At 40.1% G+C, this 13,899-nt stretch overlaps 1 protein-coding gene across 3 annotated transcripts in view; it reads left to right on the top strand.

The window, feature by feature from the left end:
• mtDNA-helicase (mitochondrial DNA helicase) overlaps positions 1-13,899 on the top strand; it is a gene marked incomplete at its 3' end in the record, with an annotated part of 132,972 nt that overhangs the window by 59,434 nt on the left and 59,639 nt on the right. For all 3 annotated transcript variants that reach the window (XM_070085966.1, XM_070085967.1, XM_070085965.1), the window contains 1 exon segment: positions 6,324-6,474. In XM_070085966.1, coding sequence (XP_069942067.1) covers positions 6,324-6,474 — 151 coding nt within the window.

The following is a 13,899-nucleotide window of genomic DNA, read 5'->3' as shown; positions in this document are numbered from 1 at the left end:
TGTCATTGTTGAGGAAGCCGTCCTATTCCTCTGATCGTTAACAAGTGTAGTGACCATATTGATATAGTCTCCAGAGGGGGTCTATGATGTACATTCTATTTAAGTGTTTTCTTATGTTAATGAAAGTTTCTGACGAAGTGATATTTAATAGATATTTATGAATATCTAAGTAGTATTTAAGCTTTTAAATAAAAAGAAACTAGAAAAGACTGAGTAACTATTATTTGTGCCTTACATTTCCAAGTTTGGAAGCATCTTCTCATTCTATGAAGTGTATTGTTACGGAGTGCACTAACCTGGCTAAAGATTCATATTTGAACCATAACACGGGTTTTTTAATGAATGGCGAGGCAAAATTTTTGCGTTAAAATGTATCGTATACCGGATTTAACGTATACCGATGCCATCGAATGCCTGGGGTCCACTGTACACTCATTAATTACCTTAAAATATTTTTAGTCTTAATATAGGGTGAGAGGCGAGTTTTATTCGTATGAAGTCAAGTTAGGAAGTATGGGTAGCCAAGAAGGGCAGCCCTCACCACCCCACCCACACATAATGTAAACAATCCAGACGAACGCATCTGGTTTTGGTTACTTTTTACTGTGTACAAGTTGTCTCCACGTTGATACAGTAGAATAAATAAAGAGAAACACTCCCATTCTCATTTAACACCATTTTTAGAAGAAATGATGCCCTGAGTGAGGCATACGAAAAGAATAATTATCTAGTTACCCCCAGTAATATTATAGTGTACACATTTTCTCTGATGTTGGACAACAAGTTGCCTGGCTACCACAAATTCTACAAGTTGCCTGGCTACCACAAGTCCTACAAGTTGCCTGGCTACCACAAGTCCTACAAATTGCCTGGCTACCGCAAGTTCTACATGTTGCCTAGCTTCCACAAGTCCTGCAAGTCATTGGCTTCCACAAGTCCTGCAGGTTGCCTGGCTACCACAAGTCCTACAGGTTGCCTGGCTACTACAAGTCCTACAAGTTGCCTGGCTACCACAAATCCTACAAGTCACCTGGCTTCCACAAGTCTTACACGTCACCTGGCTTCCACACTCCCTACAAGTCGCCTGGCTTCCACACTCCCTACAAGTCGCCTGGCTACCACAAGTTCTACAAGTTGCCTGACTACCACAAATCCTACAAGTCGCCTGACTACCACAAGTCCTACAAGTCACCTGGCTACCACAAGTCCTACAAGTCGCCTGGCTTCCACATGCCCTACAAGTCGCCTGGCTACCACAAGTCCTACAAATTGCCTGGCTACCACAAATCCTATAAGTCACCTGGCTACCACAAGTTGCCTGGCTACCACAAGTCCTACAAGTCACCTGGCTACCACATCTCATGTTTGTTAATTTATTCTACTGTGGGGTGTATCTAGATGGATTAAGCAAAATGTCTATATTAACATTTTATATGATATTTAATGCTCCTTAGTGATTATTATTGTGTTGTTATTATCATTCTTAGGTAGTAGGTTGGTAGACAGCAGCCACCCAGGGAGGTACTACCGTCCTGCCAAGTGAGTGTAAAACGAAAGCCTGTAATTGTTTTGCACAATGGTAGGATTGCTGGTGTCTTTTTTTTTCTGTCTCATACACATGCAAGATTTCAGGTACATCTTGCTACTAATACTTACACTTAGGTCACACTACACATGCATGTACAAGCATATAGTATATACACACCCCGCTGGGTTTTCTTCTATTTTCTTACTAGTTCTTGTTCTTGTTTATTTCCTCTTACCTCCATGGGGAAGTGGAACGGAATTCTTCCTCCGTAAGCCATGCGTGTTGTAAGAGGCGACTAAAATGCCAGGAGCAAGGGGCTAGTAACCCCTTTTCCTGTATATATTACTAAATGTAAAAGGAGAAACTTTCGTTTTTCCTTTTGGGCCACCCCACCTCGGTGGGATACGGCCGGTGTGTTGAAAGAAAGAATTATTATCATTATTAATATGGTGTCTTCAAGACTAGTAAGACACTCTTAGCGATTTTAATGTGTATCTGCATGCCAGCACAGTGTGTAAATTTACTTTGGTACACACAAGTATCAGTTATAATAATATGTAGGGATGTAGTCCACCAGAACTACATACCTACACCTACCTATATAGCTACACGATATTTAATGTGGCCCAGAGCTATATTATTACCATTGGCATACCATGTTCACTGAGTTTAATCGCATATAACAACTACCTATAGATGCCATTACCAACAAAGGGAGAAGTAATGAATAATTCAAGCCGAGAATTGTAAAAAAAGCATTATTTATTATGGGGAGTCACGTAATGTTTTCCCTCCACTGTGTTGCAGTGTCTGACAGATTGAACATTTGAAGTGACAGGATGGAGCCTTATATAGCGCCAGGAGGTGTATATAAACATACTATGTTTATATGTTATGTAACGTGTTTCTTATATAATTTCAGAAAAAATATAATAGATGGGTTAATGAAAATGTCTGTTAATGTAAAATAAGACATTTAATATACCCAAGAGTGGTTATTATGTATTAGTATTACAGAATGTTTTCCCTCCACCCAGCAACCACACCTCCATAGTAGTATATCAACAGCATGTTTATTATTATTATCACACTGGCCGATTCCCACCAAGGCAGGGTGGCCCGAAAAAGAAAAACTTTCACCATCATTCACTCCATCACTGTCTTTCCAGAAGGGTGCTTTACACTACAGTTTTTAAACTGCAACATTAACATCCCTCCTTCAGAGTGCAGGCACTGTACTTCCCATCTCCAGGACTCAAGTCCGGCCTGCCGGTTTCCCTGAACCCCTTCATAAATGTTACTTTGCTCACACTCCAACAGCACGTCAAGTATTAAAAACCATTTGTCTCCATTCACTCCTATCAAACACGCTCACGCATGCCAGCTGGAAGTCCAAGCCCCTCGCACACAAAACCACCTTTACCCCCTCCCTCCAACCTTTCCTAGGCCGACCCCTACCTCGCCTTCCCGCATGTTTATATGCTATGTAATGTGTTTCTTATATAATTTTGTCTATAATGATGTAAAATTAGACATTTAACGTGCCCAAGAGTGATTATTATTACATAATAGAGAGATGTGTTCATGGAGAATGTAAACAAACTGGGTGGCCCGTTCTGTATTTGAAAGACCACTTGCCATATAGAAAGTTTTGGTCATAATTTGAGATCGCTGTATTGGTGGAATGCCGTAAGGCGAAATGCCGAAAAGCAGGGCCCTACTGTATTTCATGCAAAAAATAATGTAACTCTAATTAACCCATTCCATACACCCAAAAATGTTAACAAAAAATACATTTTGTAGAGAATAACTATAGTTTTACTTACAGAAAACAATGAGAAATCAATACAAATGACCAATTTTAATGATAAATGAACATTACTTACCTTTCTTGAAGACATGTTGGCGTATTGAAGAAGGCGAGGCGGGGAGAGGGAGTTGAGGGTATTGTTTGGAAGGGGAATCTCCCTCCATAAGGACTAAAGGTATCAAAGCCCTCTCTGGGGCTACTTCCCTTTGTTTTTTACTGGCACTAGGACCAGCTTGAGTCACTACACACCTGTAGCACAAAAAATCTGTCTAGAGAGGCCTGTTTCTGGTGTCTCCTTAAGATTTGCCTAAAATGAGACAAGACATCGTCACTGAACATGCAAACACGGCTTGCAACAGTTTTGTTAGGGTGATAATTCTCCACAAAACTTTGCACCTCACTCCACTTTGCACAAGTGTCCTTAATCACTGAAGAAGTCACATTCTCCCCTCTCTCTTCCTCCTCCTTCTCTGAAGCAATTTCCTCAGCTGCAATCTGTTGCTGTTCATTTGAAGGCCTTGCAGCTCTTCAGTGGTTAGCTCTTCCCTGTGGTCCTCCTCCAATTCTTCCACATCCTGGCCACTCACATCCAACCCGATGGACTTCCCCAAAGACACAATAGAGTCCACAATAGACATAGGGTCATCAGGGCCAGCCTTTAAGCCTTCAAAATCCTTCTCGAGGACACATTCTGGCCGCAATTTTCTCCAAGCAGAGTTCATCGTCCTGGAAGTCACTTTCTGCCAAGCCTTATCTATAAGGCTTGTGCAATTGAGGATATTGAAGTGATTCCTTCAGAACTCTCTTAGGGTCAATTCAGTGTCCGAGGTCACTTAAAAGCACCTTTGAAACATTGCTTTGGTGTACAGTTTTTTGAAGTTTGAAATGACCTGCTGGACCATGGACAAGAACTTCACTGTGATGAGCTTACACTCCTCAGACAATAGGTCTTCCAAGTCTGGAGGATGAGCAGGAGCATTGTCCATTACCAGGAGGCACTTAAGAGGCAATTTATTTTCCATGAGGTATTTCTTCACATTCGGGCCAAACACTTCATTGACCCACTCAATGAAAATTAGCCTCATGACCCATGCCTTATTGTTAGCCTTCCACATCACACACAATATACTCTTCATGACATTGTTTTTCTTGAACACTCCAGGATTTTCAGAGTGATACATGGGTAACGGCTTCACTTTGAATTCCCCACTGTCATTACCACAGAACAAAAGAGTTAGCCTGTCCTTCATAGGCTTGTGTCCTGGCAGTGCTCTTTCCTCCTGTGTGATGTAGGTCCTCTTTGGCATTTTCTTCCAAAAGAGGTCTGTTTTGTCACAATTGAACACGTTTTGGGGAGGAATCTTTCAGCCTCTACGTACCCCTTGAATTCATCAACAGATTCTTTGGCTTCACGTTTGTCCAGCCTTGCAGCCTCGCCATGCCTTACTACACTGTGTATACCACTTTACTTTTTGAATCTGTCAAACCAGCCTTTGCTGGCCTTAAATTCACTAACAGCAGCACTCATTCCAGGCATTTTCTTTACAAGATCCCCATGCAACTGCCTTGCCTTTTCCTAAATTATCCCCTCCGCAACACTATCTCCCACTAACTGTTTTTCGTTGAGCCACACCAACAACAACTTCTCCACATCCTCGATTGTTTGTGATCTCTGTTTTGTTAGCATATTTACCCCTTTCGCAACATCAGCTTCCTTGATTTCTGCTTTCTTTGCAAGGATGGAACTGATTGTTGATGTTGATTTCCCATACATCCTGGTGAGCTTGGCCATACGTATGCCACTTTCATATTTTGCTACAAGTTCTTTCTTGAATTCTATTGTGTTTCTCACCTTCTTTACCAAACGGCTGGCACTCTGAACTTTCTTTGGCCCCATGGTGGCTTATTTCAAAGTCGCAATCAATAAACAAGCACAGAAAACAATGGATGAAAGCGTGGAGTATTGCCAACTCAATGTGAGACAGGGGCAGATCAAGTCTGGTACACATGAGAAGCGGCGTCCTGGGCAGGTGGATGCGTCTGATATGGACAGTTTCCGAGCGGATATATGAAGCCCAGGGGAAAATTTTGCCAAAAAAGTGCTTGAAATCCAAATTGTACAATTTCTGCACCAGACAAAAACTGGGGGTCCACTGTACTACTAACACTACTGTTACTACTACTACTAACACTACTGTTACTACTACTACTGACACTACTGTTACTACTACTACTACTACTGACACTACTGTTACTACTACTACTACTACTGACACTACTGTTACTACTACTACTACTAACACTACTGTTACTACTACTACTACTAACACTACTGTTACTACTACTAACACTACTGTTACTACTACTAACAGTACTGTTACTACTACTAACACTACTATTACTACTACTGACACTACTGTTTACTACTTCTACTACTAAAACAACTGTTTACTACAGTTCAACTAACACTACTGTTACTACTACTAACACTACTATTACTACTACTACTACTACTACTAACACTACTATTACTACTACTACTAACACTACTATTACTACTACTAACACTAACACTGCTGTTGCTACTGCTACTACTAACACTGCTGTTGCTACTACTACTACTAACACTGCTGTTACTACTGCTACTACTAAGACTACTGTTACTACTACTACTAACACTGCTGTTACTACTACTATTACTAGCACTACTGTTACTACTACTATTACTAGCACTACTGTTACTACTACTATTACTAACATTACTGTTACTACTACTACTACTACTAACACTACTATTACTACTACTACTAACACTACTGTTACTAACACTACTGTTACTACTGTTACTAACACTACTGTTACTAACACTACTGTTACTACTACTACTAATACTACCACTGCTGCTGTTGCCACTGCTACTACTACTGTTAATATTACTACTACTATTTATACATGTTAGTAATGAATAATTTGTCTTTTCATCAGGTTATTCGACGCTTCATCAAGGAGGAGGTGAAAGCTTTCAGTGTGATGAGTAGCAGCAGGAAAGAAGAGAGAGTTATTGTAGTGCCAACATGTTGTGATGTTCTTGTGTTGGCAGAGCACAACATCCCAGCTGTTTCTCTTCCTTCTGCCAGTAAGTTGATGTGTTGCGATGTTCTAGTGTTGGCGGAACACAATGTCCCTACTGTCTCTCTCTCTTCTGCCAGTAAGTTGATGTGTTGCAATGTTCTAGTGTTGGCGGAACATGACATCCCTGCTGTCTCTTTCTTCTGCCAGTAAGTTGATGTGTTGCAGTGTTCTAGCGTTGGCGGAACACAATGTCCCTACTGTCTCTCTCTCTTCTGCCAGTAAGTTGATGTGTTGCAATGTTCTAGTGTTAGTGGAACACAACAGCCTCTTTCTCTTCCTTCTGCCAGTAAGCAATGTAACGTGTAGTATTTTTATGCTAGTCTGTTTCAATATAATTTTTTTTTTTTTTTTTTTTTTTTCAACAAGTCGGTCGTCTCCCACCGAGGCAGGGTGACCCAAAAAAGAAAGAAAATCCCCAAAAAGAAAATACTTTCATCATCATTCAACACTTTCACCACACTCACACATTATCACTGCTTTTGCAGAGGTGCTCAGGATACAACAGTTTAGAAGCATATACGTATAAAGATACACAACATATCCCTCCAAACTGCCAATATCCCAAACCCCTCCTTTAAAGTGCAGGCATTGTACTTCCCATTTCCAGGACTCAAGTCCGACTATATGAAAATAACCGGTTTCCCTGAATCCCTTCACTAAATATTACCCTGCTCACACTCCAACAGATCGTCAGGTCCCAAGTATCATTCGTCTCCATTCACTCCTATCTAACACGCTCATGCACGCTTGCTGGAAGTCCAAGCCCCTCGCCCACAAAACCTCCTTTACCCCCTCTTTCCAACCCTTTCGAGGACGACCCCTACCCCTCTTTCCTTCCCCTATAGATTTATATGCTTTCCATGTCATTCTACTTTGATCCATTCTCTCTAAATGACCAAACCACCTCAACAACCCCTCTTCTGCCCTCTGACTAATGCTTTTATTAACTCCACACCTTCTCCTAATTTCCACACTCCGAATTTTCTTCATAATATTTACACCACACATTGCCCTTAGACAGGACATCTCCACTGCCTCCAACCGTCTCCTCGCTGCTGCATTTACCACCCATGCTTCACATCCATATAAGAGTGTTGGTACTACTATACTTTCATACATTCCCTTCTTTGCCTCCATAGATAATGTTTTTTGACTCCACATATACCTCAATGCACCACTCACCTTTTTTCCCTCATCAATTCTATGATTAACCTCATCCTTCATAAATCCATCCGCCGACACGTCAACTCCCAAGTATCTGAAAACATTCACTTCTTCCATACTACTCCTCCCCAATTTGATATCCAATTTTTCTTTATCTAAATCATTTGATATCCTCATCACCTTACTCTTTTCTATGTTCACTTTCAACTTTCTACCTTTACACACATTCTCAAACTCATCCACTAACCTTTGCAATTTTTCTTTAGAATCTCCCATAAGCACAGTATCATCAGCAAAAAGTAACTGTGTCAATTCCCATTTTGAATTTGATTCCCCATAATTTAATCCCACCCCTCTCCCGAACACCCTAGCATTTACTTCCTTTACAACCCCATCTATAAATATATTAAACAACCATGGTGACATTACACATACCTGTCTAAGACCTACTTTTACCGGGAAGTATTCTCCCTCTCTTCTACACACCCTAACCTGAGCCTCACTATCCTCATAAAAACTCTTTACAGCATTTAGTAACGTACCACCTATTCCATAAACTTGCAACATCTGCCACATTGCTCCTCTATCCACTCTATCATATGCCTTTTCTAAATCCATAAATGTAATAAAAACTTCAATATAAATACTTCAATATAAATACTTATACAAAATCTGAAGAGGATAGAAATTGTGAAGCATTTTTTGTGCATGATCTTTTCTAGACATTGGAAATATATGCTTGTTTATGATCTAAAGATTGCAAAGACATGTTTATTTATGATCTAGACATTTCACAGATATGTAAGTGTTCCAAATACTACCAAACATGCACTTCAAACACACACATCAAAGAATTCTGGTTTGTTGTGTTGAAGAAACAAGGTTACCACTTTATGGGACAAGAAAGTGAAGAATGAATGAAACTTGTATTCTGCAAGCACGTGCAATTTAGAATGTGGAACACAAAAAGCTTGAATGATTAGAAGAGTATGTGTGAGGGAAGTGGTGGTGCTGGTTGGTTAGTTAGTTGTTTCTTCTTTGTTGGTGGTGGTTCTTCCTCCTCCTCTTCTTCTTGAAGTTGTCATGGTTGTGTGTGATCAAGTGTAGTTGCCTCTGCATGACCCCTACAGGTTTTGTGCTTTCCCCTAAATATCATAATAATTTGTGTAGCTGTGTTTGATGTCATGATGAGAGCAGTTTCATAGCATTTCCTCTTGTATTTTTCTCCTTTCATTATAAATTTTGATTAGGAAAATCTCATCAGATAATTAACCCGTTAACTACTCAAGCGTAGATCTACATTCTCACTGCTAGTGCTCCGAATATTTTGTGTGTGTAATAAGACCAAAAAAAAAAAAAAAAAAATTAGGATCAGTACTTACCGAGATGGCCGCGAAGTTGGAGCTGGATGCTCACCTGACACCAATATGGAGTCCTGCCACTTGCAGAAATGTTGCCAACATACCTTTTTTCCTTTATTTTTTTTAGTTTATATAATTTTTTTTTATTAACACATCGGCCGATTCCCACCAAGGCAGGGTGGCCCAAAAAAGAAAAACTTTTATCATCATTCACTCCATCACTGTCTTGTCAGAGGGGTGCTTTACACTACAGTTATAAAACTGCAACATTAACACCCTTCCTTCAGAGTGTAGACACTGTACTTCCCATCTCCAGGACTACAGTCTAGCCTGCCAGTTTCCCTGAATCCCTTCATAAATGTTACTTTGCTCACACTCCAACAGCACGTCAAGTATTAAAAACCATTTGTCTCCATTCACTCCTATCAAATACGCTCACGCACGCTTGCTGGAAGTCCAAGCCCCTCGCGTACAAAACCACCTTTACCCCCTCCATCCAACCCTTCCTAGGTCGACCTCTACCCCGTCTTCCCTACACTACAGATTTATACACTCGAAGTCATTCTGTTTTGTTCCATTCTCTCTACATGTCCAAACCACCTCAACAACCCCTCCTCAGCCCTCTGGATAATAGTTTTGGTAATACCACATCTTCTCCTAATTTCCAAACTACAAATTCTCGGTATTATATTCACACCACACATTGCCCTCAGACATGACATCTCCACTGCCTCCAACCTTCTCCTCGTTGCAACATTCATCACACATGCTTCACACCCATACAAGAGTGTTGGTACACCTATACTCTCGTACATTCCCCTGTTTGCTTCCGTGGACAAAGTTCTTTGTTTCCACAGACTCCTAAGTGCACTACTCACCCTTTTCCCCTCATCAGTTCTATGATTCACCTCATCCTTCATAGACCCATCTGCTGACATGTCCACTCCTAAATATCTGAATACATTCACCTCCTCCATACTCTCTCCCTCCAATTTGATATCCAATCTTTTGTCACCTAATCTTTCTGTTATCCTCGTAACCTTACTCTTTCCTATACAGTGGACCCCCGCTTAACGATCACCTCCCAATGCGACCAATTATGTAAGTGTATTTATGTAAGTGCGTTTGTACGTGTATGTTTGGGGGTCTGAAATGGACTAATCTATTTCACAATATTCCTTATGGGAACAAATTCGGTCAGTACTGGCACCTGAACATACTTCTGGAATGAAAAAATATCGTTAACCAGGGGTCTACTGTATTCACTTTTAATTTTCTTCTCTTACATACCCTACCAAATTCATCCACCAACCTCTGCAACTTCTCTTCAGAATCTCCCAAAAGCACAGTATCATCAGCAAACAGCAACTGTGACAACTCGCACTTTGTGTTTGATTCTTTATCTTTCAACTCCACACCTCTTGTCAAGACCCTTACATTCACTTCTCTTACAACCCCATCTATAAATATATTGAGCAACTACAATGACATCACACATCCTTGTCTAAGGCCTACTTTTACTGGGAAATAATCTCCCTCTCTCCTACATACTCTAACCTGAGCTTCACTATCCTTGTAAAAGCTCTTCACTGCTTTCAGTAACCTACCTCCTATACTATACACCTGCAACATTTGCCACATTGGCTACCCTATCCACCCTGTCATACACCTTTTCCAAATCCATAAATGCCACAAAAACCTCTTTAGCCTTATCTAAATACTGTTCACTTATATGTTTCACTGTAAACACCTGGTCCACACACCCCCTTACCTTTCCTAAAGTCTCCTTGTTCATCTGCTATCCTATTCTCCGTCTTACTCTTAATTCTTTCAATAGTAACTCTACCATACTTCCCTTCGCCTTTATACAAAGGAACTATGCATGCTCTCTGCCAATCCCTAGGTACCTTACCCTCTTCCATACATTTATTAAATAATTGCACCAACCACTCCAAAACTATATCCCCACCTGCTTTTAACATTTCTATCTTTATCCCATCAATCCCGGCTGCCTTACCTCCTTTCATTTTACCTACTGCCTCACGAACTTCCCCCACACTCACAACTGGCTCTTCCTCACTCCTACAAGATGTTATTCCTCCTTGCCCTATACACGAAATCACAGCTTCCCTATCTTCATCAACATTTAACAATTCCTCAAAATATTCCCTCTCATCTTCCCAATACCTCTAACTCTCCATTTAATAACTCTCCTCTCCTATTTTTAACTGACAAATCCATTTGTTCTCTAGGCTTCCTTAACTTGTTAATCTCACTCCAAAACTTTTTCTTATTTTTAACAAAATTTGTTGATAACATCTCACCCACTCTCTCATTTGCTCTCTTTTTACATTGCTTCACCACTCTCTTAACCTCTCTCTTTTTCTCCATATACTCTTCCCTCCTTGCGTCACTTCTACTTTGTAAAAACTTCTCATATGCTAACTTTTTCTCCCTTACTACTCTCTTTACATCATCATTCCACCAATCACTCCTCTTCCCTCCCGCACCCACTTTCCTGTAACCACAAACTTCTGCTGAACACTCTAACACTACATTTTTAAACCTACCCCATACCTCTTCGACCCCATTGCCTATGCTCTCATTAGCCCATCTATCCTCCAATAGCTGTTTATATCTTACCCTAACTGCCTCCTCTTTTAGTTTATAAACCTTCACCTCTCTCTTCCCTGATGCTTCTATTCTCCTTGTATCCCATTTATCTTTTACTCTCAGTGTAGCTACAACTAAAAAGTGATCTGATATATCTGTGGCCCCTCTATTAACATGTACATCCTGAAGTCTACTCAACAGTCTTTTATCTACCAATACATAATCCAACAAACTACTGTCATTTCACCCTACATCATATCTTGTATACTTATTTAACCTCTTTTTCTTAAAATATGTATTACCTATAACTAAACCCCTTTCTATAATACAAAGTTCAATCAAAGGGCTCCCATTATCATTTACACCTGGCACCCCAAACTTACCTTCCACACCCTCTCTAAAAGTTTCTTCTACTTTAACATTCAGGTCCCCTTCCACAATTACTCTCTCACTTGGTTCAAAGGCTCCTATACATTCACTTAACATCTCCCCAAATCTCTCTCTCTCTCCTCTACATTCCTCTCTTCTCCAGGTGCATACATGCTTATTATGACCCACTTTTCGCATCCAACCTTTACTTTAATCCACATATTTCTTGAATTTACACATTCATATTCTCTTTTCTCCTTCCATAACTGATCCTTCAACATTACTGCTACTCCTTAGCTCTAACTCTCTCAGATACTCCAGATTTAATCCCATTTATTTCCCTCCACCGAAACTCCCCTACCCCCTTCAGCTTTATTTCGCTTAGGGCCAGGACATCGAACTTCTTTTCATTCATAACATCAGCAATCATCTGTTTCTTGTCATCCGCACTACATCCACGCACATTCAAGCATCCCAGTTTTATAAAGTTTTTCTTCTTCTCTTTTTTAGTAAATGTCTACAGGAGAAGGGGTTACTAGCCCATCGCTCCCGGCATTTTAGTCGCCTCATACGACACGCATGGCTTATGGAGGAAAGATTCTTTTCCACTTCCCCATGGACAATAGAAGAAATAAAGAAAAACAAGAGCTATTTAGAAAAAAGAGAAAAGCCTAGATGTATGTATATATATATATGCATGTGCGTGTCTGTGAAGTGTGACCAAAGTGTAAGTAGGAGTAGCAAGATATCCCTGTTATCTAGCATGTTTATGAGACAGAAAAAGACACCAGCAATCCTACCATCATGCAAAACAGTTACAGGTTTCTGTTTCACAGTCATCTGGCAGGACGGTAGTACTTCCCTGGGTGGTTGCTGTCTACCAACCTACTACCTACTAATATTGTTATAGTAAAGATTATAAATTTTAGTGTTTATTTTGTATTCCAAACTCTTATGTTACTACACTGATATCAGGCTATTGAAATAAAAATACCCTCTGCTTGTGTGTAGACGTTGTAATAAGAAATCAGCGTTTGTAATAAAGGGTTAAAGCTCAGATATTGGCAAAGTATTTGATGCAAACTTAGGACTAACTTAAGACTAATTAGGCAATAACCATAGTATTAGGAATTTTATGTTTACAGTCATTTGGGCGAGTGTTAGTGTAAAATAGGGAGAATTACAAATATTGAGAGTAAGTCTGTTTTGTTTTGAATGTGTTCATGATACAGAAGAGGAATGTGTGGTTTTCACATAGCTGATGATGGGGGTGTGTTAGGGAGATAAGGTGTTTTTTAATGGTAGCTTTGAAAATGGTGGTTGAGTCTGTGGTTCTAGAGATTTCTGTCAGGGAGTTGCAGATTTTTGGCCCTTTCATGTACATACATTGAGTTTTTGAAGAGATTTAGCCAAACACAAGGAATGTCATAGAGATTTCTGTGTCTGCTATTATGTCTGTGGGTCCTGTTGCAACTATCAAGAAAGTGTTTTAGTTCGGGGGTTAATATTTGAATTTAAGGTTCTGTAAATGTAGGTTGCACAGTAGTAGGTGTGAATGTTTTATACATTGAATAGGTTTAGGTCTTTGAAGAGTGGAGGGAAGGGGTGTTGTTTAGCATTGAATTGCATGATAATTCTTACTGCAGCTTTTTGTTGGGTTATTATTGGCTTTAGGTGGGTTGCTGTTGTTGATCCCCAGGCACAAATAGCATAGGTGAGGTAGGGATAGATGAGTGAATAGTGTAGTGTGAGTAGGGCTGGCTGTGGTACAAAATAACAAATCTTTGAGAGGATCCCAACTGTTTTGGAGGCGTATGAAGTCCAGTGATGGAGTGAATGATGGTGAAAGTTTTTCTTTTTCGGGCCACCCTTGGTGGGAATCGACCGGTGTGTTAATAAAATAAAATGAAGTACAGTGATAG

This window comes from Cherax quadricarinatus, chromosome 17 (assembly GCF_038502225.1).
Source record: "Cherax quadricarinatus isolate ZL_2023a chromosome 17, ASM3850222v1, whole genome shotgun sequence".
In the NCBI taxonomy this organism is placed as follows: Eukaryota; Metazoa; Arthropoda; class Malacostraca; order Decapoda; family Parastacidae; genus Cherax; species Cherax quadricarinatus.
The sequence above is the reverse complement of the archived record's forward strand: the minus strand, read 5'-3'. Positions and strand labels throughout refer to the sequence as shown.